This window comes from Alosa pseudoharengus, unplaced genomic scaffold, assembly GCF_046254945.1.
Source record: "Alosa pseudoharengus isolate Yale_2024_CS ecotype anadromous, Long Island Sound unplaced genomic scaffold, YU_APseudo_1.1 YU_APseudo_1.1_scf_11, whole genome shotgun sequence".
Classification (NCBI taxonomy): Eukaryota; Metazoa; Chordata; class Actinopteri; order Clupeiformes; family Clupeidae; genus Alosa; species Alosa pseudoharengus.
The window spans coordinates 2441883-2468888 of NW_027468576.1; the positions used below are offsets into that span (position 1 = coordinate 2441883).

The 27006-nt window shown below is 40.3% G+C and overlaps 1 protein-coding gene and 1 long non-coding RNA gene across 3 annotated transcripts in view; one reads left to right on the top strand and one right to left on the bottom strand.

The window, feature by feature from the left end:
• Window positions 1-27006, top strand: part of LOC143116579 (uncharacterized) — a 46497-nt gene that overhangs the window by 6281 nt on the left and 13210 nt on the right. The gene's annotated exons all lie outside the window — the stretch shown is intronic.
• Window positions 4324-27006, bottom strand: part of LOC143116578 (interleukin-10 receptor subunit beta-like) — a 98314-nt gene continuing 75631 nt past the window's right edge. For both annotated transcript variants that reach the window (XM_076277759.1, XM_076277758.1), the window contains exon 7: window positions 4324-6701. In XM_076277759.1, the coding sequence (XP_076133874.1) occupies window positions 6435-6701 (267 nt within the window). In that variant the 3' untranslated portion in view covers window positions 4324-6434. The remainder of the gene's footprint in view (window positions 6702-27006) is intronic.

Here is a 27006-nt window from a genome sequence, read left to right on the forward strand (position 1 = left end):
CAATCAGAGTCAAGCAGCTTTAGCTCGTTGAATAATTAATGAAAACTGGCGCAAATCGAGCTGAGTCTTCATGCAGGCTTTCAATACCACACTAGAATGGCTTGAAACAAACCAAAGCATGTTTTCCACAAAAAATGCTAGGGTCCATGGTAGAACTTCAGACATTACCACAAAGTAATGAAATACGTGTGGCAGGGCATCATCAAAATACAGTGTTGGGAGTAATGCGTTACAAAAGTAATGTAATTTCTGTAATATATTGCTGTTTGCGGTAACGCGGTAATGTAAGGCATTACAAAAAAAAATTGGGTAATATTTTACTCGGTACAAACTTCAGTAACGCGCGTTACAATGCATTTTAATCAAAAATTAAGCAGTGTTTTGTTTTGATACATATTCGCAAACACCACCGCGAGAACAACAGAGGAGAAAAAATCTGCGCAAAATAGTAGAACGTTATCTCCTGATACTGGTTGAAGATGACTGTGGCTGCAGCGGACTCTATTTGCGGGATGGACATAAGCCAACGCTCAGAGACAAGGATATGAAGAACATAATAGTTAGTGCACTTTGTGCGAAACCGAAAGATCTCACTATGCCTCGCGAAATAGCACAAGTCATTTAATGAAACATCTAAAGTGGCGCCACGCTAATCTTTTTGATTCTTGATTAAACACAAACTTCTAGTGCATGTCAGCTTTGAGCTGTGAACTTGAATTCACAATTAAACTTAAAAGAAAAAAGATTGTGTAGCCTGGCAGTGCCACCGCTCCCACCACGTGCATCACACACTTTGCGTAGGGCACCAAAGGACAGAGGGGACACCCACATGTAACCAATGAATAGTAGCTTTACTGCAAACTGCATTTCACTCTTCATCAATAGTGTTTACAATGTCACAATGCACTAACACCATGGTACATGCAAGTTTGATACTTTTTGGGTTCTCTCAATCTCAACCACGTAGTGCTAGAATGGAATTGGTGGGTCTTCAATAATTCGTTTTCCAAGCATTTACATGAAGCACATGATATGCCGAGTTGACAAAAAAATAATCCATTCAGATAGCTAGGTGGATACCAGGCTCATAATTCACTTTTATTTGCAAAACGAAATGTGAAGCAACATGTTATTACATACTTTCCAAAGCAATGAAGGCTGCTTAAAACAACTTAACATTGTGCATATTATCGTTAATATTGTGCTATCAATGTAACTCAACAAACAAGGCTTGTAAACAAGAGCTGGCAAAAAGGCATTATGAGAACGTAAAGATCAATGCTCTTAAAGTGACAGTGCACCATTTATAAGAAAACAGCATGAATGTTTAAAAACACACAGTAATGGTCTGTAAATAATATACCTTCTATTTTACTTTAGGTTTTTGAGTTATCATTTAAATGTCACTCACTCAAAACCACTCACTTAGGGCACCAAAATGGTCAGTAGGCCACCATCTTGACATGTCTTTATTAAAGGAACCGTATGTAAGAAATGTATTTCAATTAATCATAAATGGCCCTGATATGTCAATAGACATTAAGAAATCATGTTATTTCAAATACTTATATCACTGACAACAGTAGTCTGGCCAAGATATTGTCATTTAAAAAGTGGAGTTGCAGCCCTCAACTGATATTGATGTTGTCATGTTGTGTTTTGGCCTGATGCGCCACCCTCCACCTATCTACTAATCACAAAGTCAGTAGTGTTTCGGCATCCGTGTTGCCAGCTCTGCCAGTCAGAGGGGAGGGGAAGGGGATACACCGCTCTACAGTAGTTTGAAAGTGATTGCAGTACCAGTTTTGGCCACAATCTTACATACAGTTTCTTTAAGCTTTGATTTACAATATAGTAGGCTCTCTATTAATTTTAATGAGCAGGCCTAGGCCTTAGAGTTACAGTATTTATATCACAATTTACCAGACTTTGACCTTTTGTCGGTTTTTAACAAAATTCTGACTATGATTGAGCGTAATAAACTACATTTCGAATGGCAAATCCATATTTCCATAGCCTAGAAATCTAGACGCGCCCCTAGCGGCAGCAAATTACATTTGCTGCCAGGGCTAGTCTAGCAACTCTCCGTTGGCTTGTGAGCTCCAGAAATTGAAACTTAATCAGGGCATTGAAATCGTGTATAGAGTCGTTTGGTGAGCTTAACATAATGATTGATGGCAGAGTTGCAACGGTTTGGCTTGAATTCCCTGCTACTTGAAAACAAATATCCTATTGCGTCCTATTGCGTGCAGAGGGAATTTGAAAGACAACTGATTATCCCGCCCCTCGGACTGAGCACTGCAAACGGTGAGTGTCCAGACCCTACATTTTAATGTGGGTCTGGCTCGCCAGGCTAATATTTCCTGATATTTTGGTGAAAGTAACTTAAAAGTAATGCAATAGTAGTGTAATGCCTTACAATTCAGAGACAGTAATATTATAATGTAACAAATTACTTTGAAATGACAGTAATAAGTAATGCATAATAGATTTCGATTTTGAAGTAACTTGCCCAACACTGTCAAAATATCGCGGGAGTCTTATGGTGCATTCAGGGCACTTCGGAATGACAAGGACCGCCCCCATGGCTACTTTTGTTTTTCCGACAGCAAGTGTTCATGTGCTTTGCCGTCGGCATGTGTGACAAACATGGATGCCACAACAAAGGTTAAAACATACACTCACTAATCCTAAACAAAATACTGTATTTGCTTAAAATATAGTGTAAGACGCTTGTGAAAGAAAGATATGCAGCTTTCAAGTGACAAAAACGGCAAATTCCCAAGTTCACATTAAAACTGTTGGACATGAAAGGCCACACATGGACTACAAACGAACTACAACGTGACGACAAAAGTGATGATGAGCCCCTAACTGGGCAACTCTAGGCGTGTTCGACTTGAGGCAGATCTGTGCAGGTCTGACTTGATGTGATGCATGCTGGGTTGAACACAATGCATACTGGGATGGACGCAATGATTGCTGGTTAGAAATTCTGTCCGACTTCTGTCAGCCGGGGAGGGACTTACCACTGTGACACCATGTCACATGACCTTAAAATAACGAAAATAAACAGAAATCGAAGGGATACCTTCTTATACGTGATTTCTGCAACAATGGTAGGCTAGCCTACTGAAAACGCTTGGATATTCTGTTATTTTCTGCTGTTGGCTAAATAGATAGACACACATATAGGGGAAACACTTGATATTGAATTTATGTGCTACAATGCAGGTATGACAACAGTGGTTTATTTAAACTACATCATAAGAATTTATTTCGTCAGTCATCGTGCTCATTTTAATGAGTAAGAATGAGAGTACTGCTGTATTTATTGCAAACAAAATTCCGCGATATCTCCCGCAAGTCACGTCAGGCAGACTGTAGCCCTTCTGTCCGGGATGAGCTCCCCTTTGTTGTAGCTCCCGGCTAGCCTCTTAAGATCACGTTTACGTAGAAAGCCAGACCAAGTCAGATCTGCCTCAAGTCGAACACGCCTAGTGAGTGGAGGAATGGAACTGAAATGACGGAGAAGTTTAACTAGCTTTAACATTAGGCTACCGATTTGTATTCGTGTCTCTCGTTTCTTACCTGCAGTAGTTTCTTCCTCCACTCACCCAGCTAAGAAGGCTATTCTACTGCACAGAAATGTAGTGTTATCAAATAAAGAGACATGCTATTACGGGGGAAGTGGGGTCAGCGCTCATTCAGTGTAGGCTATGTGCGCGTCTGCGCAAGTAAAACTGAACCCCTGGAGATGACGTGTGTAGAAGCAACAAACAACGTTATTTAAAACAACGAACAAAGCGGATCCTTGCTGTCCATGAAAACAGCATAGAGACTGGCTAGTCTAATCCAAAAATGGAAATAACAGTGCAGAATTGACACACGAAATTAGACTGTTATAGGCCTATAGCCTAAGTTAAAAGTTGAATGGGCATAAGTCATGACATGTTGTAACAGAGGTACAGTAAATATTGTAGCAAATAGCCTATGGTGATGACAAAGCTATGGTTTTGCTAACCCATTCGCACAATAAATAATTTCTGAAAGGTTCTCTCCATTGTTAACGTGCGACATTTCTCCATGTGGAGTCAAGCAGTGAAGTGATAGCCTATTGCAGGTAGGCATTCTTAAAAATGTAAGGCAAAAATGTAGGCAATTATTTTTTTTTCCTGTGGAGAAACCCCCTGACCCCCGCTCACTTCATCCAGAACCCCTCTCAGAAAATACAACGTCCAACGTCCCTGTCGTGACCTCATGAGCTAAACCATTAAAACCAGTTAATCCTCAGTGTCCCGCCGGCGGGACGTCACCTCCCTCCCCCCAACATTCTAAATCAATTGTATGTACCATATTGCTATGTAGCATAGTAATGTTATACAACATTTGAAAGTTTTGACTCTTGGGAATCCAAAATGACAACTTTTAATGTACAATCTGTAAAGTGCTTTGCATTCTCAGATTAATTGTACTATGTCTCAATTAAAATTAATCCAAAATACCCCCCAAATAATGGTCTAAAGCACTCATATTTTCATTCTATATTGATCTACTTTTGCACACAGCTTCACAAGACCTGGTGCTAGGGCTCGGTTGTGTTTCTAAGTGATATCAAGTGACCTAGAGGGTTAAATTGTGGTCAGTTCAGAGATGCTTGTAATCTGGCAGAAAGAAAAAACGATATTCTCTGTAACTCTGTGTCAGTACATCACACAGTTATTCTGACTTACGAAAACTACAGGTTCTCAGCTTTCTATAGAGGTCAAACATTTGATGGTAGGCCCCAAAAGAGGTGGGAACAATGCCCTTGTAAGTAGGCACAGTGCAATTTCAGGCAAAAGCTTGAAATTTGTATTAATGAAAGCAAAACAAACATAAACAACAGCCAGATGCCTCTTCATAAAGTAACAGACACCTTCATAAACAATAACAAGTTTTATCTGCGTGTCGTTTGGAGCAGCGTATCGGTAGGCTATATTACAGTTTTTCTCGATTGCTTTGACCTGCTGAAGGAAACTGGGATCCACTTGGTCTTCATGAACACTTTCTTTGCACAGCAGAAGTCATCTCTTGTGAATGTGTTCACACATTTTCATTGGGTTCACATATTTCTCACACCCTTTTGCAAAACAGACAGACGTCATTCAAAAACCCCAAACTCTATTGGTTTTCCCATGCTAAACAAAAGGAAAACATCTTGGTGGTATAGATTCCTTGCATAAGTCTGAGTCTCAGAGGATCCCAGAGTCTGAGTCTCTGACCAAGTGGATCCCAGTTTCCTTCAGCAGGTCAAAGCAATCGAAAAAACTGTAAAGGTATATTACGTAGTGAAAACCTGGTTACCAACACGCTAAACCATTTTGTTGCTAATGCAAAACTCCTCCGATTAACGTAATTTTGCTCCCAAACGAAAGTTTGAACCGGTTGTTTTTACTCCCGAGTATTCCTTTAGGTGTTTCCTGTAGCCTATGTTTGTGTCATCGGTCTATTTTATTTTTATTTATTTATTTATTTATGTTTATTTGACAGGGACAATGCTCAATAATTGGGCCAGATTATAGCCACAAGGCTCATTTACATCTGTTGTTCCTGGACAGGAGTTGATCAAATCAAATTAAAAGACAAAATGTGTGGGGGCAATGACCCAACACACACATCACAGCGATATGTACAGAGTAATACAATTGAGTAATGAGATGGGAAATAAAAACATGAAATAACTATACTACAGCATAAAATATCAGAATAATAAACGTTTCCAGTACCCCTCATGCAGATATCACACATACGTAGGTATCCCTTCAAATTTGGAAAATATTCTAGCAAAAGGAAACGCCACTCAAGAACATGTCATTTTTGTCATGGGAGATTCCAGCCAATGAGAGTGACATTTTGAAATCATGCGGGTGGGATGCTTGTTACACTAGTGACATGGGAGCTGAGCGTTGAACTTGGTTTAACTTCCAAAGCATAACATAAAGCTCATCAGTGTCAGTTAAATGTATCTTGGAGACATTTCAGGCATTCTGACCTATCACAACAGTAATATTCTTCATATGGGTCGTGCACAGAAATGTGTACATTACATCACATAGCAGCATACAGAATTTAGCTTGATTATGATCTGAGCATTTCATTACACTTTCCCACAGCAGCTTCATTATTTCCAGTGTGATCACTGCCTTTTGGTAAAGAGAGGCTTTACAAAATATATTCAGGGGCTCCAATAATTAGTTTGCCAAGAATCACTTTGGACAAAAGTTTCTGTCAATCAACATAAACATAATTGTTTATAACAGCTTCTTTATTTCATTGAATTTAATTAGCTTTTGCTAAATAACACAAAACGATTATGTAGGCATGCTTACATTTCTAGACAAATTCATGGAGAAAGGGATAAGGGGGTTCTGAAATTTGTCTTAGATATTGCTTTAGGAGAGCACATTGTAATAGCGTTGCTCAAGCATACCATTGTTTGTAGGTTCTACCATCCTGTGAAACACAGTTTCCTCACTCATACAGACAATGCTCAGAGATTCATACACACAGATATTACTGACTCCATCAGAGACTCCCACAGCACTCATTTCCTCACTGTTGTGCGTCTCACACTGTGGCTCCCATACACTGATGTGCTCGTATGGCTCTTCTGCATGGAGCAACATTTGGGGCATGTCAAAGGATCTCTCTGGGGGACACTGCAATGAAAAATGCACAACACTGAAAATATCTGCCTGCCACTGCCTGCTTCATAGATTATGTACAATCTTTAAAGGACCTCTGTGAAGTTGGTACCCCATCTGATGAAAATATGAATAAAAGTATATTTATTCATTTGTGCATCATTTGTGCATGTTTGTGCAGGTAAACTAAAAATGTGTTTAACTCGTTTTAGAAAAAATAATCATTGACGTGGTTAATGACCTGAGGTCACTCAGCACCCTGTTAATACCAAGATAACTCCAATACATTTTATCATATATTTTACATAATTTCATCATATGGGGTGTCATCTCCACGGAGGTCTCAAAAAGTCCCATTTTACATTTTTAAGAAAGGTTGTTCATAGGCCTGTCACAGTAATTATTTTTGTTGGATGATATATTGTCATTTTAGACCATTTTATGTGCATGCAAGTTTATGTGCATGCAAGTTTTCAACCACTGGCTCATGGTCAAGAGAAAAAAAAACTATGCAAGTTGTTCTTTTAACATTCATAAAAAGGGCCTAGATATGTACAGTACCCTCCAGAATTATTGGCACCTCTGCTAAAGTTGACTAAATATCGGTATAAAAAATAATCTGTTGGTGATGTATTGTAATCTCACAATGTACAGTGGGCATCGCTTTCAAATGGCCACTTCAGTCGCGCATTGCGAGGCGTGAAGCTGCGTGAAGCTTTAGTACCACTGTGCCACTGTGCGTCGCTCTGCCACTGTACATCGCTCTGCCTGCCGCCCCATCTGAAAAAGCTCGATTTACCTCGATTTAGGCTACTTGGTATGGCTTAAGGCTTGACTACAAGGTGGTAACGAAAATCGAAATCGAAAGTTGCTGTCGAGAAATAACTGTTCAGAATTAATCTGTAGCCTTGGGTAGGCTTCTGCGACGTTTTTAACAGGCTACGCTATAGAGGCTTAGACAACTATGACCCACATTTTGGTTTCGTAAATTAATTTGCCCTACTTCTTGACTGCAATGTAGTCAATTGACTGCTTGACATGTCATTTTTATTTTTCTGTACAATAAACAAATACATCTGCTTTATGGCGCTGAATTACATTAATATTTGGAACTTACATAGTCCAATGCATCGTTACACTACGTTAGTGTTTCCCAAAACCATAGTAGCAACGAACGTTCGCAACAACTATCGTAAAGTTGTGTAGTTACAACTACACCTCTCGACCTGTTAGACAGGTGATATTTTTGAGATATGTGCTTCCTAGAGGCATTTTTTAGTAAAAGTTGGGAACAGGACTTTTTAACATAATTAAGGTGTGCTGAATCCAACTAGCCCTGTTCCCAAGCTGAATTTTGAGTTTATGACCATCGAATTAGCATAAACAAAATGGTTGCCAAAATGGCGATTTTGGGCACTTTCATTGGGCGGATGTCATTATACCATGTAAATTAATTCATATTGTTCACAGAAATCTTCCTTGGCCAATAGATCAAGGATACAGGCTGTGAAAAAAAGAAAAAAAATCTAGTATTATGCCCATGTTAATTACCTGAAAAAACCTTTGAAAAATGTAATTGTTAAAATGTTATAACTGAGCAGGCACACGGTATTTGACGAATGAGACTTATGTTTTCTGAGGGTCAAGAAAGATGTGTAGTGATGAAATGTAAAGTTTAAAATTGTGGCCTACTGTCTTCGGGCTTGAAACCAAAGGGTTGCCGGTTCGATCCCCGACCAGTAGGAAAAATGTGGGTGGTGGAAAGGTTAAGCACTAGTCTCCCATGCCCACATCCACGGCTGAAGTGCCCTTGAGCAAGGCACCTAACCCCTCACTGCTCCCCGAGCATCACTGTAGCAAGGCAGCTCACTGCTCCAGGTTAATGTGTGCTTCAATGTGTGACCTGTGTGTTCACTAATTCACGGATGGGATACATGCAGAGACCAAGGGCCGGTTCCCCGATAACGCTCACTCTTAGCCCGCTAAGAAGACTCAAAAGATATATCTTTCCAAAGTTGTTTATGTTCCTAAGTGTGTTCCCCGAAGTGTCCCTTAGGAAGCTTCTTAACACGCTGCCTCTTACGTTCGACGTTAAAAAGGCGCTGTCCCAAGTGAAGGTGCTGAATTAGTTGGCATCGATTGCTCAGGAATCGATTTTCTACTTCACGCGAAGGTGCATGACGGCGTTAAGAAAGACAACACGTTCTATGCAAATAAAACATTCCTCAAATTATTCCAGTAACATTTATTTGAACATAGTTTAAGTTATCAGTAAAATATAAACTATTAACTAAATTATCAAATTGGCAGTAATATGTTCACACAATATGTGACGGGTAGACTAACCGGGTATCCCTCGCTAATCATCCACACCTCCTTATCCCGTTGTGCCACTTGTGCCGCTTCTTGATGGGTTTAAGGACTTCTAAAAATTATGTGATACACTTTTATTATATTAATGGTAAGGTACCTTACAATTAGAATTGATTGGCAAGCAGCTGCAGTTACTTCTGTTTAATGCGGTATTGATTGCCATTGGTTAATGTTTTCAATAAAAAGCAAATATCTACAATGAACAGAGAGAGAGTTAGATAGCCTACAGTATGGTGGGGAAGCAACGTAAAAAAAGGGCACCAAGCTTCTCGTCAGAGGAACTTGACATTTTGCTGGACGAGGTGAGCTTGCACAAGGTGACACTGTTTTCCAGCTTTCGGAATAACTTGTGCAACAGCAACAAAAAAGAGCTATGGAGCGACATGGACTACACGGCTCCGCGGCCGGCGCCGTTTTTGATTCAATACAAGGACACGTTGGATCGCTGCCATAGGCCTAGTTGGTCGCTTACTGGACACCACCATGCTTACCCATTTATAGATCTTAGCCATTTAGAGGCAAATTCTTTGCCAGCTTTTAATTATCAAAAGTGATTGCCAATTTGAACGCTTTAATGACATTACGAAATAGCCTAGGCTTACCACCATATTAGTTCTGATACCAAATAAAGTAAACTTCATAAATAGGCCTGTATCCATTGCGAACATATTTTATTATTATTCTTAAAATGTCCATAACATAAAATCATCGTTGAGCCACAACATCATCAACATACTGTACCATAGTTTTACTTGTACTGCGCTGCGCTGATTTCTAAAGACTGCTGCACAGTGGCGGCGACTAGCGCCTTGAGAGCTCAAACAACGCTAAGAGAGAGCTTACGAATGGTCCAGGGGCCGGTTCCCCAAAACGTTCTTATCGCCAAGTAGTTCTTAACCTATTCCTTTACCTCTCTCTTAACGTTATGGCACGATTCCTGACACGTTCGTAAGCTAAGTATATCTTCTGTAAGTCACACATTCGTAAGGTTGGTCTGGACCATTCGTAAGCTCTCTCTTAGCGTTGTTTGAGCTCTCAAAACGCTAGTCGCCGCCACTGTGCAGCAGTCTTTAGAAATCAGGGCAGCAGCGCAGTACAAGTCAAACTATGGTAGGGCGACAGTATGTTGACAATGTTGTGGCTCAACGATGATTTTATGTTATGGACATTTTAAGACTAATAATAAAATATGTTCGCAATGGATACAGGCCTATTTATGAAGTTTACTTTATTTGGTATCAGAACTAATATGGTGGTAATTAGCCTAGGCTATTTAGTAATGTCATTAAAGCGTTCAAATTGGCAATCACTTTTGATAATTAAAAGCTGGCAAAGAATTTGCCTCTAAATGGCTAAGATCTATAAATGGGTAAGCATGGTGGTGTCCAGTAAGCGACCAACTAGGCCTATGGCAGCGAACCAACGTGTCCTTGTATTGAATCAAAAACGGCGCCGGCCGCGGAGCCGTGTAGTCCATGTCGCTCCATAGCTCTTTTTTGTTGCTGTTGCACAAGTTATTCCGAAAGCTGGAAAACGGTGTCACCTTGTGCAAGCTCACCTCATCCAGCAAAACTTCAAGTAACTCTAACGAGAAGCTTGGTGCCCTTTTTTTTACGTTGCTTCCCCACCATACTGTATCTATCTCTCTCTGTTCATTCTAGATAGGTTGCTTTTTATTGAAAACATTAACCAATGGCAATCATTTTTTTAATTTGAACCTTGAATTCCTCCTGGGGATCAATAAAGTATCTATCTATCTATTCTATCTATCTATCTATCTATCTATCAATACCGCATTAAACAGAAGTAACTGCAGCTGCTTGCCAATCAATTATAATTGTAAGGTACCTTACCATTAATATAGAAGTGTATTACATCATTTTAAGAACTTGTTTAACCCATGTCAAGAAGCGGCACAAGTGGCACAACGGGATAAGGAGGGTGGATGATTAGCGAGGGATAGGCCTAGACGGTTAGTCTACCCGTCACAACATATCGTGTGAACATATTACTGACAATTTGATAATTTAGTTAATAGTTTCATTTTTACCGTTAACTTAAACTATGTTAAAATAAATGTTACTGGAATAATTTGAGGAATGTTTCATTTGCATAGAACGTGTTGTGTTCCTTAACGCCGTCATGCACCTTCACGTGAAGTAGAAAATCGATTCCTGAGCAATCGATGCCAACTAATTCAGCACCTTCACTTGGGACAGCGTCTTTGTAACGTCGAACGTAAGAGGCAGCATGTTAAGAAGCTTCCTAAGGGACACTTCGGGGAACACACTTAGGAACATAAACAACTTTGGTAAGATATATCTTTTGAGTCTTCTTAGCGCGCTAAGAGTGAGCGTTATCGGGGAACCGGCCCCAGACCAACCTTACGAAAGTGTGACTTACAGAAGATATACTTAGCGTACGAACGTGTCGGGAATCGTGCCATAACGTGAAGAGAGAGGTTAAGGAATAGGTTAAGAACTACTTAGCGATAAGAACGTTTTGGGGAACCGGCCCCAAATTCCTTGTATACCCAAGTATACCTGGCCATAAAACCTGATTTACATCACATTTACATAATTGGGTTGGTAATGTATGTAGTCTCGGAGTAAGTTACTTTACCCATTTCGGTAATACTTTACGGTAAGGGTACATTAATTAATTCATGATTTATGTATTCATTCATTAATATCTAATTAATCATCAGGAATTTACTGAGTTCATAGTTTGTCATTTGTGACCTCATACATGAACACATTACTAAAGTATTAGGTACGGTGGGCCCATCATTATGAATTATGATGTATTAACCATGATCATGACTTTATTTTTCTGCCAAAAATGTGGTCATCACTACGGAGCCCTCCGGGTGACATGGGGAAAAAAAACATGGATTAAAAAAAAAAAAAAAAGTAATGGGGAAAAAAAACATGAAGAAGAAAAAAAAACCGATAAACTTTAGCGAGATCTCGCAAAACTTTTTTTCTACTTTTGGAACTTGCTGGGCTTCCTACTTGACCCCAATAGGCCCACAAACCACTACCGCCAGATGGCAATTATATCATGATACTATGATTGCTCTATCACTGTTGCATTTTGTGGGTTTTCTGGACACATTACATAGGCCTATGACACGGGAGGGAGAGGGAGACACCTGCGTGCAGACACGCACACACCAGGCGCGTAGCAAGCGTGGGGGATGTGGGTGTTATAACGTACACAGTTTTGCTGGAACACGATTCTATCCCCCACACTTTTTGTCAGATTAAATTGAAAGTAAAATATGGAAATAAACGCTCCCGTAAAGAGTTGGAACCGTATCTATAACGCACACACAGAGACACAAATAGGTCTGTTGATTTGATTGAACGGTCATCCAGCCAATCACATCAAGTTAGGTGAAGAACCAGAGCCGCTCTAATCAAATTCAAAGTGTACGTCTTTCAAAGCTATGCTGCTGCTTGGGTCTGCATTGTAACGTCTGTTTCTGCAGGAAAACTTTTGGCTACTGTTCTCAGAGCATTATGCTTTCTCTGCCTATGATCTGCAGCTTTTCTCAAACTATTGGCCTCCTCAACAATTAACCTACTACTGCTCCACGTAGCCGCGAAATTAAGTTATGCCCGGTGCTTCACACGTCTGCTCATTTGCAGCATACTTATTCATTTGGTGTCATCAACTATATAGACATAGCCCAGTCAGCACACATACAGTACGTCTCCAAGATGCTTGGAAAGGAACAGCTTAATTACATCGTGTTCCATTTAGAAAGTCTTATTTGATCTGATCTTACAAACGGCGGCGTCAAGACACATTTGAGTTCTACATCGGAGATAGAACGCTTATGATCGCTCATGCAATGTGTGCATCTCTGCAGCAAGTGAAACTGGAGGTAACGTGGGCTAGAAGCAACAATAGTTTAAACAACGTGGCTTCCTGTAACTATCAATGGAAAAATGCAAAGAAACTGCTAATCATAATCTTTAAATTTACATTAATTAAGCTGGCTATATGCAACACAATTTATATATATTCCCTTTGCATATGTTTGGGTAGACTTCATACGTTTTTGAATTTGAGCTTACAGTTCTGTGTCCTTTACATTTATTTAATAGGTATTAGTGATACCTTGAAATTAGGCTGCTGTCTGTTAGGCAATTTATTGTAGCCTGCTGTGTGTGCGTGTCTGCACGCAGGTGTCTCCCTCTCCCTCCCGTGTCATAGGCCTATGTAATGTGTCCAGAAAACCCACAACACGCAACAGTGATAGAGCAATCATAGTATACCGCCAGATGGCAATCGTATCATGATGATAGTGGGGGGCCACATTTTCGCGCAAATTCATCTAAAAGCGCCAAATTTGGTACAAATGTACCTTAGGTCATACTGAAATGATTTAGCTAGGGCGCCGGAGTCAGCGACCCTTGGGGCCAAGATGGCGGCCAAATCCAATATGGCCGTTGCGCGAAAAGGGTTCCGGCTATAACTTTTGAACTACATGAGTTACAAATACAAACTTGATATCTTTTTCAGCTTAATTGATCATGGGGAATACATAGGAATGTTAATATTTATGACCCGGTGCATCTGGACCCCTTATTCCTCCAATTCTAATATGGCCGCTGTCCAAAAAAGCAGTTTTGGCTGTAGTATGGGGCCTTACACCCCATTGTTTGTGCAAATTAATCTACAAGCACCAAATTTGCCACGGATGCAGCTGAGGGAATAATGAAATGATTTAGCCAGGCCGCCCAAGCCAGTGGTCCCTGAGACCAACATGGCAGCCAAATCCAAAATGGTTGTCGCCTGAAAGGGATTCGGCTATAGCTTTGGAGCCAGATGAGATACAAATGCAAATTTGATGTCTATTTTACCTTTTTTGATGATGGGAAACCCATAGGAATACTTACATTTATGATTGGGTATATCATGACCCGCCAAATTCCCTAAATTCAATATGGCTGTCCGAAAAAGGGTTTTGGCTTCAAATTCTGAACCAAATGCGCTACAAATGAGGATGTTGTGTTTATTTTTAGTTTATTGACCACAGGAAGTCCATTGGCATATTTATATGTATGCTTGTGTCAGTCTGGAACCTGTATTCTTTTCAAGACTTTGGTTGAAAATCTTTTTTTACCACAGCTTTGAAGGTTATTCTCAATGTGGATTAATTTCCTTATAAAAGTGAAATGCTTTCAGTGTACCACAGGTGAATACATTTCGAAATGTAATCATATAAGAAAGAATAAGACACAATTATTATTGCAAGGCAATATTTATAGTATGTCAAATTGTTAAAAGAATAAGACAATAGAATAGACTATCTAAGAGAATAATAGATAGTCAATTTGTCCAAAACTCTTCAAAGGTTTGCTTAGCATATAAAAAAAAACAGCAATAACATAAAAACAACAACAGAATTCTCATGGTCTCTCTCATGAATTTTTGCCTGAAGAAGACCCAGCAGGGTCGAAACGTTGCCTGTTGTGCATTAAATATATGGGAGTCAAAAGCAGTGTTGCGGACATTATATTTTTTCAATTGAGTAAGTTTTAATTTGTCCTGCACCTGCCAGAAGGTGGGATGTGCATACAATAACTGTTTGCTCTCTCATGAATTCTCATTCTCGTGATCTCTCTCACAATTGTAGTCATAAGAACAAAACACTTATGGAAAAAAGTACACCTGGTTAGGAAGGAAGTTGGTAGGAAAGGAAGTAGTTGGCTAAACACTGTTGTTGGTCATCTTCTGAGACCACAGGTGACTACTACAGTACATGGACCCATTACAATTTGCATACCGTCCAGAGGTGGGTGTGGAGGATGCCTTAATCTACCTGCTTCATAGAACACACTCTCACCTGGACAGGGGCTGGCAGTATTGTGAGGATCATGTTCTTTGATTTCTCAAGTGCTTTTAACACCATACAGACTATGCTGCTACGTGACAAGCTTTGAAGGATGCAAGTAGACACCTCCACAACTTCATGGATTACTGATTACCTGACTGACAGACCACAGGTTGTGAGAATGAAAGGGTGTGTGTCTGAACAGGTAGTCAGTCGCATAGGAGCACCACAAGGGACTGTGTTGTCTCCTTTTCTTTTCACACTGTACACCTCAGACTTCCAGTACAACTCTGAGTCATGTCACCTGCAGAAGTTCTCAGACAGTTCACAGACTGCAGTTGTGGGGTGTGTCAGTGATGGTGAGGAGACGGAGTACAGGCAACTGGTGGACCACTTTGTGACATAGTGCAGAAACAACCACCTTGTCTTGAATGTGGCTAATACAAGGGAAATGGTGGTGGACTTTCGTAGGGCCAGGCCTGAGCTAAATACCATTTCATTACTGGGTGAGGAAGTTGTTGAGAACTACAAATATGTGCGGGTTCTTATAGACAATAAACTGGATTGGAGGTACAACACTGAGGCTGTATACATAAGTATATATACTCTTTTGATCCCGTGAGGGAAATTTGACTGCATTTAACCCAATCCGTGAATTAGTGAAACACACTCAGCACAAAGTGAACACACAATGAGGTGAAGCACACACTAATCCCGACGCAGTGAACTGCCTGCTACAGCGGCGCTCGAGGAGCAGTGAGGGGTTAGGTGCCTTGCTCAAGGGCACTTCAGTTGTTCCTACTGGTCGGTGTTCGTACCGGCAACCCTCCGGTTACAAGTCCGAAACGCAAACCTGTAGGCCCGGCTGCTCCAAAGAAGGGTCAAAGCAGACTCTATTTTTTGAGAAAGCTTAGGTCATTTAATGTGTGGTCATGGTAAAAAAAATAGTTTTCATCTGTAGCTTATTCGGTTCAAAAGTTGTAGTCAAAACCCTTTTTCGGACAGTCACCAGATTGCATTTGGGGACTTTGAGGGTCCACATATACCCAATCATAAATATTTTGTGTTTCCCATAGCCAGAAAAGGTGAAATATTTTTTAATTTTACATTTGTATTGTATCTCATCTGGTTCAAAATATGCAGCCTACAGTAATCCCTTTTCAGGTGGCGGCCATATTGGATTTGGCAGCCATCTTGGTCCCAGGGGCCACTGGCTCCGGCATCCTCACTAAATCATTTCAGTATGCCCTCAGCTGCATCCATGCCAAATTTTGTGCTTGTAGATAAATTGGCGAAAACAATGGGGTGTAAGGCCATATTGGAATTGGAGGATTAAGGGGTCCAGATATACTGGGTCATAAAGATGAACATTTATATGTGTTTCCCATGATCAATTAAGCTGAAAAAGACATCAAGTTTGTATTTGCAGCTCATGTGGTTCAAAAGTTGTAGTCGGAACACTTTTCGGGCAGCGGCCATATTGGATTTGGCTGCCATCTTGGCCCCAAGGGTCGCTGGCTGTGGTGCCCTAGCTAAATCATTTCAGTATGACCTGAGCTACATCTGTGCCAAATTTGGTGCTTGTAGATAAATTGGCGCAAACAATGGGGTATAACTACAGTCAAAACTGATTTTTTGGACAGGGGCCATATTGGAATTGGAGGATTAAGCTGTCCAGATATACTGGGTCATAAATATAAACATTCCAATGTGTTTCCCATGATCAATTAAGTTGAAAAAGACATCAAGTTTGTTTTTGTAGCTCATGTGGTTAAAAATCTAGTCGGAACTCTTTTCGGGCAGCGGCCATATTGGATTGGCTGCCATCTTGGCCCCGAGGGTCTCTGGCTCCGGCGCCCTAGCTAAATCATTTCAGTATAACTTGACCTACATCTGTGCCAAATTTGGCGCTTTTAGAAGAAATTGCGCGAAACAACCTATTTATGTGCTTAAGGCCCCCCACTAGTAGGAAGGCCAGCAAGTTCCAAAAGTAGAAATAAAGTTTTGCGAGATCTCGCAAAACTTTTTGCGAGATCCCACAATGAGATCCCGCAAAAGTGCATCGTTTTTTCCCCATTACTTTTTTTTTTTTTTTTTAACCCATGTTTTTTTTCCCCATGTCACCCGGAGGGCTCCGTACATCACTGCTCAAATTCTGATTTGAACATAACTTTGGAGTTCTCGAAACACATGTCATTATTCACTACTTTATTTGAGGGGCCACAGATATGACAAATGCATGAGCAATTATCCTTATTCTTCATAACATTTGTGTTAGTAAAATGATTGCATGTCCTGTGAATTAATAGCTAGATGAATAACTTTATAACTAGTGCAAGTTCAAGTGTAACCCTTTAGCTGCCAGGGTTTAAAAATAATAAATTGGATTTGTACATAAAAATTTCAAAAGGCCATGGCTTGCAAGTGGTCAGAGATAAAGTCCTACTGTAAATGTGAAAATCATTTAGTATGAACAGAGGTTTGTGAAGGGGGTAAATTTACTCATCTAATTTGCATATTATGACGTCACTGGATGGTAACCACCGTGAATTATGCACATTTCAGTAAATACTAGATGTTGAACATATTTGAGCAGTTTTTCTTTCTTTTTTTGTCATTTCACCGACATAACAAATGAACAGGAATACAGTCACATGTAAACCAACAATAGTAAACTATTACTATAATCACAAACCCTATGCTACTATACAATAAAGTAGCCTGGTCAAATCAGTTCCATATCGCGGGTGACTTTGTAGTTCTTCAGAGCCCTATTTTTACAACCCCTGCTGTTTATACCACGTCCATTACGGACACTATCATCACTATTGCCACTGGCACCTCCAGCTATGTTGGGCAGAGGGTCGAAATCGGTCGAAATAAGCATGGTATGCTTAGTGGACACTGTCGCAAAGACGTACCTCCATTCACAGACGCACCGTGACTATCAGTCAATAGACGATCGATCATATTCTCCAAAAGGCAGATATTCTCCTTCAGAATCAGAATAGGTGAATAACAGATCCAAGACTTCATCACACGTGAATTTTTTTTTCAACATTTGGTGTATTTCTGCATCAATTTGTGCAAAACTATGGCCCGCGTCGCTTCCGCGTTATGGAGGAAATGCACGTCTTCTTCGTGTGTTTCTCGCGTGTTTTTCGCATGCTTCCTGAAAACTTTTAAAAAAAAGGTTGAGCTTGAATCGAAGCTCTGGGTGTCCGCCAACTAGTGGTCAAGAGTACAAATGAGATTTTACACTGTACTCGCGTCTATCGTCAGTTTTATTCAGTAATGACGCTTGTCGCAATATTGCGACATGGGCGGTTAGAGGGTTAAGTTACTTTATTTGTACCCAGAGGTAGATTTTGTTTGCAGTATAGAATGCTTCAACAGAATTTGCCAGAACAGAGGATGCCATCTTTATGGCAATTCACTCTGCCCTGTCCCTCCTTGACAATAGCAACACCTATGTGAGAATGCTGTTCATTGACTTCAGTTCAGCATTCAACACCATTATCCCCTCCAAACTGATCACCAAACTCAGTGAACTGGACATCAATACCTCCCTCTGAAACTAGATTCTGGACTTCCTAACCAACAGACCGCAGTCTGTTAGATTAGATAACCTCACCCACTCAACCCTCACCCTGAACACTGGCGTGAGCCCTCCTTTACTCCCTCTTCACCTACAACTGCATCTGTACATGGCTCTAACACCATTGTGAAGTTTGCAGACAACACTACGGTGATTGCTCTCATCAGCAACAATAATGAGACAGCCTGCAGGGAGGAGGTCCAGCACCTAACATCGCGGAGCACCGACAACAACCTGGCTCTCAACACCAAGAGGACCAAAGACCTCATTGTGGACTTCAGGAAGTCAAAAGCTAGCACACAAAGCCCCATCCTCATCAACAGGACTGAGGTGGAGCATGCCACCAGTTCATGTTTCTGGGTGTCCACATCTCTGTGGACCTCTCTTGGACCCTCAACACCTCTACCTTGATCAAGAAGGCTCACCAGCATCTCTTCTTCCTGAGGAGACTAAAGAACACAACCTCTCTCCTCAGATCCTGGTGAACTTCTAAACCTCTACCGCTGCACCATTGAGAGCATCCTCACCAACTGTGTCACAGTATGGTATGGCAACTGCTCTGCCTCCGACTGGAAAGAACGGCAGAGGATGGTGAAAAGTGCTCAGCGCATCACTGGTTCCTCACACCCCTCCATCAACGCCATCAAATCTCCATCAAAAAGTCCTGTTTCCAACTTTTACTAAGAAATGCCTCTAGACCCATATACAAGGACTTTTTCTTGAAATAGCACTTGTCTATGTGGTAGAATGCTAGTAGAAGCATAGTTCCAGGGATCTTCATGTCAAAGACGTCACTGACGCCAGTTATTTGTTTGCAAATTAATAATTATAAATATATTTAGGTTTCTAATTGATATTTACACTTCTAACCACCATACATCCATATTTTAAAATGCCCAAGGCAGAAAATACATAAATTAAAAGTCAATTTGCAGCCATGTGCACGTAAGTAAAAGTCACACACCTGCAGATAATAATAAGGTGGTGCGCACTTTTTGACGAGGCAGCTGAGAATATGTAGCCTTTGATTTTCATGGAGGGGGGGGGGGGTCATTGTAAGTTTGCGCAAACCAAGCCAAGAAGGCTGATTCTGAATTTGATAATATGATCTGCACGAAATATAAACTTAGGTAAACAACAATGTCAATATTGTTGTCAAAATCTTAACCCAGATTCGAACTCTTGGACAGGGGACTGGTAACTGCTGTGCACGCAAGAATCTGTAGGCTATTTGTGGCTGGTTACCAGCAAACAATGTTTAATGCATTAACTCAAGACGTCAAACATTTTCTAAACAATACAAACAGAAAGAATGCAGCAGGCAGCAAATGTAGAAGAGTCATTTCCAGTGGAAGAACAAAATGCTGAATGAAGCCCAAAGATATGAAGGCATATCTGGCAAGTTGTTATTTTTTGAAGACGTAAATGGTTTGGCTATAGGCCTAGTTTGCAATAAGGAGACATAAAGCGTGAGCATGCCACACTATCCACAGCTGTGGTAGCGGGGGTAGGAGGATTACTGTTAGCGCAGGATTTATATAAAATTCTTCAACAGAAGGCCTGCCTCGAATGCAGGCTTGCCCAAAAAAAAAGACCTGTGGTTTGCACAGCCTACAGTAAGTAGGTCTTAGTGAGTTAGGAGTCCTTGACTTCTTTTAAGCTGTCACAGAGGTGGAAAGTTGTGTTCGTTGGGGGCAGGGCCGGATTAAAGCAACACCAAAGAACTTTCCCTCTGTCGCACGCATGCTATTTGTTTATCCAGCACCGGCTTTGCAAATAACGATGTCCATAGACAAGGTAGAATATGTTGCACGATTTATGAAAGTACGATGTATTGCGACATCAGATGCAAGTCAAATTTGTAGTTTCTTACAGTATGTCTCATTCCATCGAACTACAGATCCGCTACCCGATCTGGCAAACTTACATAGTGCGGTTATAGCCGATAGAGGGCTGTGAAGCGAATGCAGAAGTGCCGTTCACCCTGTTACAAGTTGATGAACCACTGAAACGATTTTGGAAACATTATTTTAAGGTACAAAAAACTCTTTGGTGTTGCTTTAACAATTCATAGACCCTTGGGAACAAATGTCTGATGGCCCCCCCCTGCCCCCAGCCAACATGAATCGGGCGGTCAGTTAATAGGCCTATATTGTGAAGATTTGTATTGCCATTTAAAGGGACACCAGGCAACGTTTTTGTGTTAATTACTCATCTTCGTAAGTTGGTATATGGCGAATGAAGACTCTCTCGCCTGCCCCTACTGCCTGTAGGAAGAATATCCCGCTTGCAAGTTCAGTGTATCGTACCCGGCGACCGAAGCAGTTTCAGTTTCCATCCTGCATCCACAGCACAGAGGGAGGCTAACGTAACGCTAGCGATTGTTGCAAACGTGTGTATAATGGCAGAGCCGGCAAAGAAGCAGCGAAAACCCTTGACGGAAGATGCAAAGAAAAGGAAAAGAGCTTCATACCGAGCGAGGGGGAGTTTCGTAGAGAAAAAGCATCAGGCTTGCCTGGTGTCCCTTTAAGGCACGAGCGCATCTGTGAGGCCAAGCCTCACCAAGTAGCCCGTTTGTTTACAACTAACATAACATTTAATTAAACTGCTTATAGGCTATGCCGAAATAGTTTCAACATTTTGAATATCAGTGTCGGGTGAATTAGGAAATGCCTTATGGCTGAAAGCTGCTTGGGATCCCCCCTGTCAAGCAATAACCATACAAAAAGTTAAAAACAGATGACATGATGCGCGTCACTGACATAATGCGCAAATAATATAGCCTAGATATTTCAATATATTCGAATACATGTGTTTATTTTAGAGGGGATATTCGAACGTCATTTTTGAGCAATTTTGACAGCCCTACGCCAATCGTCTATTAACACCTTCCACCTAACCCCGGTGAGTGGGGGTCGCTATAATGCGTGTGAAATAGCACCATTGAGTAGCCTATGCGAAATAGCCTTAAAATCGTTCCGGTGTTGTGTGCCTTCTGGTTTCTCCACCTACTGGTTTCCTTGCGCGTGCATGCGCTGCAGCAGTTGTCAGACATTCACAAACAAGTTGTTTTAGGCGGTTTGAAGTCGCTTTTCATACACCATGAGCGCTCGGCTACATTACAGCCACTCGGACAAAAGACATGTCAAAAAATATATGTTTTGAAAACTAGCATTAAACTGGATTCGATCCCGCAAAAGCAACACACGCGTTCCATCCTGATTCCCTACTCTTTGAGCCAACTAATATGTTACACAAATCAATTAACTATTGTAGGCTACCATTAATTAATAACGTAGGCAACACCCAGGTAACATGTTGGCTATCTGAAACAAGGGGTTGCCTCTCATCTACAACAACCAGAGGCGGACAGAGTACATAGCTTCATTACTTGAGTAAAAGTACAGATACCCCTTGCTAAATTTTACTCAAGTACAAGTAAAAGTACAACAGTCAGATGTCTACTTAAGTAAAAGTACTGAAGTACTTGTTTTTAAAAGTACTTGAGTATCAAGAGTACAGGAGTAGCCTACATTTTCTAAATATTGCATTACTACTGCCACAGTGCTTACATTTATGTACAGAAACGTCCTACATGGAGTTATGAAAAATGTTAATGTGGAGAATGTAAAAGGAATTGAAAGTAAAATCGTGTCATTTTCATCTTTTTACCATGTTGCCAAAGATGGACAGTATTTATAATACATGTATTTAAAATACGTATTTCAAATACAAAATACTATTTTGTAATTGAAACACTTGAAGCGAAAACTATCATTAACTTGTTCAGCAAATTGAAATAGTCTGCCGAGGTGGGGCCACAGGTTGGCACATTCCCGGGATGGACCTGCTGCGTCTTCATCCATTGTTTCGTCCATGGTTTTGTCTCTTATCTAAATCTGACCATGGAGTTGACTTTGGCGGAAAGCTGAAGGTGATTGCTGATAGGCTGTCCCAATCGGTGGCGCCTGCACAATCCAATCACGTTTGAGAGGGAAACAACAAATTGAGGGTTTCCGAGATTCTTCTTTTTTCCTTTTTTTTTAGTAGTAACGGGTACTCACGGTTATGGATATAAATGTAGTGGAGTAAAGAGTACAATATTTGACTCTCAAATATACTTAAGTAAAGTCATGAGTACTCCCCAAAAATGATACTCGAGCAAAGTACAGATCCCTCAAAATTGTACTCAAGTACTGTACTCAAGTAAATGTACTCCGTTACTGTCCGGCTCTGACAACAACTGGTTACCTTGGGCTGCTACAGTCGTCAGTGCACTGTGCAGAGTAGGCCTATGCTACTCTTTGTGGTTGATCAAGTAAAAATAAAAGATGTATTTGGGGATGACGTTATTGTAGGCCTAGTAGACCTAAATTCTGAGAAATTAAATGGTACGAGAAACGATCTACATAGCGCACGAGACCGCGATGTCTTCAAGGGTTAAATGAAGGGAGTTTGCAAAAATTTGTGTATTTTTCAAGTCAATAAACATTCTTAATTTTCGAATGTCTTTGTCAGGGAACATCTGACTTTTAAAAACCATAGGCCTGGTAGTCGCTCAGACAAGGAGTTATAAGATAAAGGCAATACCATTTGTGTCACCTAATGCAGTTCAGTGAATTAGCAAGATACCATCAGAAGCCAACAATCATAAAGCACCTGTGCGCGCGCTCTCTCTCCCCTGCGCATGAAGCTGTCTGCGTGTTGTAGGCTAGATTTGCGTGAGTTCTTTCTATCTGCTTTACTTTTGTGAGTTGCGACCACCTAGGCTATGTTATAGACGTTCTATGAGGTACCAGTGTTTAGCTGTGTCACAAAACAATAAGCTTTGTCAGACTACTTTTAAAATGATATTCAGGGCTATATACATTTTAAACATTCGGGGCTGAAGACCCGACAAAGCCTTGCGTTAATTCTTCAGGTGGGAAGTGTCAGGATTTTTTTTATACGAGAGACGCTCTCATTGGTGGTTAGTATATGGAGTAGGGAATTGACAGCAACATATCCAATCACATTATGAGAGATGCTGAATTTAACATAAACTGCGATGTTTTATTTTAAATTAATGTAAATTTAGCCGGGACTGTAAGCTGGCACACGTGGGTGCTCGATGTTTTCAGTGGGTGCCCGAGAGACGGAACACCCATGGTATCGGCGCCTATGACAAGCGTATCTAGCGGTTGCATCCATTACAAACAAACATGCAATGTGAACGTCTGGGATTGGGGAGAGCACTAAATGCTCTTCTGAATAAGCACGAAGTCAAGCCTTTAAATGAAAAACACTCTTTAATAATCAAAAAAATAAACACTAATGAAGTAAACTTGTGACCATCAAAAATCGTTTATCGCCTGTAACTCCATAACAGGACGTAACAGGAAGGCATTTGGCTGAGCAACGGAGGTTAATATGCTCTATATTTTGTCCAAATGATGTCTGTCTATCATCGTTGCACTCGGAGAAAACCAGAATGTTTAATTGGTCCTGCGTTTCTTCTACGGCTGCAAACGGGATTCACTCACCATTAACCAAATATTTCTTTATTAGGGCAGGGCAGGCATATTTCTGGCTATGAAATTATTTCTAAACCAGTCTGCTCAAGTCTGTAGTGAAGTCTGTGTAGGGTTTTCCAGCTCCATTTCTTTTTACGAGACACCCTGCTCACTTGAGACCTCTGCCAGTTGTTGCAGCGTCACTGGAAAAATACAAATTAAAGTCTCGTGATTCCGCGAGCGGACCGCGAGGGAAGCTGGCCAAGTCAAAGCACTGCCCACTGTAAACAATGAGGAAAATCCAACTTTGAAGGGAAGCACATTTGTTATGAGAAAAAGCAAAATCTCATAAAGAAATAAATATTTTTAACAAAAACACATCACTTACAATTATTGGAACCCCTGCTTGTAATACCTTCTTAAGCCTCCCTTTACCAATAAAACAGCTGGTAATATTCTCCTATGACACTCCATAATGTTGGAAAATACAAAGCAAGGGATTTAAGACCATTCGTCGTTACAAAATCTCCCCAGATAGTCCACACTTGTGCATTCTTCGCTTTGACTCACCCCACTGTTTTTCTATGGAGTTTAGATCAGAGGACTAAGATGGCAATGGTTGAAGCTTGATTTTGTGTTCAGTAAACCATATCAGTTTTGATCTGGACGTTTGTTTTGGTTCATTGACCTGATGAATGATCCAATCATGACACACTTTTAGTGTTTTGGCAGATTTCCTTTGAAAATGTTCAGGTTTTTCTTGGGGTTCATGATAACATGCACCTTAATTAGGTTCCCAAGGCCTTTGGGAATAAAAACAACCCCACAATATCACAGCAACAAACAGCCCAACAATATCACACAATAAATGACTGGATAGGTTTTTACCTGGCATGCCCTCTAAATAATCTATAAAGATTTTTGGGGGGACTTGGTGACTCCAAGATGATACCTTTTTCTGTAACAATCCAACAGTGGTTCTCATGACATTTTTTGCCCATCTTACATCCTCCATAATGCAGTCCCTCCAGGATTTCGCGAGGATTTTTTGAGATTGTTGCTATCTAAAATGCCTGATTTCGCGACAACTTTTCTAAAAAATTGCGATGGAAGTTGCAGTGTTTTTAGCTGTTTGTTGCGAAGAAATTGCGAGAGGAAGTGAAAATTGCAAAAATAGTTGCGATTTTTTCTTAAATTATTTTTTAATTGAGGGTAATTAAGGTTAGTAAGACCAAAATATGGATAATCTTGATGCTTATTAAAAAGGATAAGTAAAGGTAAATAGTAAGGGTTACAGAAAATCAAAGTAGGCCTACTTTATTTATGTAAATACTTTGACTGGGGAAATTAACAAAGCAGTATAACCATTCGTATAACTGTCCAAAAAAGACAGCCCCCTAAAGAGATGGCATAATGTCATATGTTTCAATACATTCATATATGTTGTAATTCATATTAAGTTCATATCTTTTTAATAGTTCATATTCTGTGACTTGCATAATTACTAATAGCCAACTAAGTATCTAGTAATTTCATATTGATTTAAACTATTAGACTACACTTTTCTTTAATGTTATTACATTGGTGGTGTGTAAGTCTAATTGACTGCCTTCCACTTTAAGGACGTGAGAGTAGCGTAATAACATATCTAAGTGGATTGGAACGCTTGCATCTCACTGTGTTCTGCTACGACTGGAAATAACTTTTTGCATAGTGCATTACGATATGTGGATAGAATTCGGGATGTTTTCTATGTCATTAGTTAAAATAAATGTTAAAAAATAACTTGTATGAAATCATTCTTGGATCATAGAAGAGGTAAATGTCTTACAATGTTATTAATTTCTATGATTTTTAATTGTTGCGTTAATTGTTGCGATCGCAACATGGCGAATTCCTGGAGGGACTGATAATGTACGTAGGAGCAAAATAACCATGGGTCATTGTCCAAGCATGTTTGTCACATTTCCAGTTGATTACAACCTTTTCATCATTGTTTTAACTGTAAATATAGGCAATTTCAAAAAAGTACCTAGTTTTTATAGACATTCCCTGACTTACAAATGTCAACACACTTGATTAAATACGTTGAAATTATATAGGAAAATGTTTCTGTTATGTTTTGTATAAGATTTTTCTAGGGGTGCCAATAACTGTGAGCAATGTGTTTTTGTTAAAAAACATTTCTCTGGGGGATCCAAGTTGGCGGGGAGTGAGTAGGTCACGTTAGAAGCAACTCTCACTACAAAATGCCCTAAATCCTGTTTTTAGTTGTTTCATAGCCCCAAAACAAAATTGAACCCTGGGGATCAATAAAGTATCTATCTATCTATCTATCTATCTATCTATCGATTGACTATATTGCATTTAACACAAGTAAATAACATAAATGGCGACTCGAAAGACGACAACTAAAAAGAATCTTGACAAAAAGGAAGAAACTCCTGAAGAAGCTAAAATGTTGCTAGGCACAGAAGCTATGGTCAGTGACGGACTGGACGGTCTGTCATTTGGGCAGATGCCAGAAGGACCGCGGCCCCTCGTGGGCCGTTTGGGCCGGCCAATCACGGATCGGCATGTTTGTCGGGTTTGCGCGGCCCATTTATCGTAAAGAATTGGTATTAAAGAATGGTTTTACAATATCTCTCGGCCCACTATCAAGCATCAGTAGTGTTACATGGCTTACGAATAAGCCATTTATCTCTAACTCCCTTTTCCTCTTTAATAGATGGAAACTGATCAGTATTTATACCAGACATGAGTCTCTACACTACAGTCATGGTGACCCTCAATATTTACATCAGTCTACATTCTTTTGTAACCTTATTCAATCAAATGAATTGTTTGAACAAGTGCATTGTTTGAAATTGGAATACAATACATATGCTGCCTGTATCTTTTATTTTATTATTGGTTTACAAAAGTTAGGCTACATGAAGCAATGACTTCTGGGAATTTCAAAACCGAATGCGTCTACTTCCTTCAGCACGGGGAATTGCCGATCTAGCA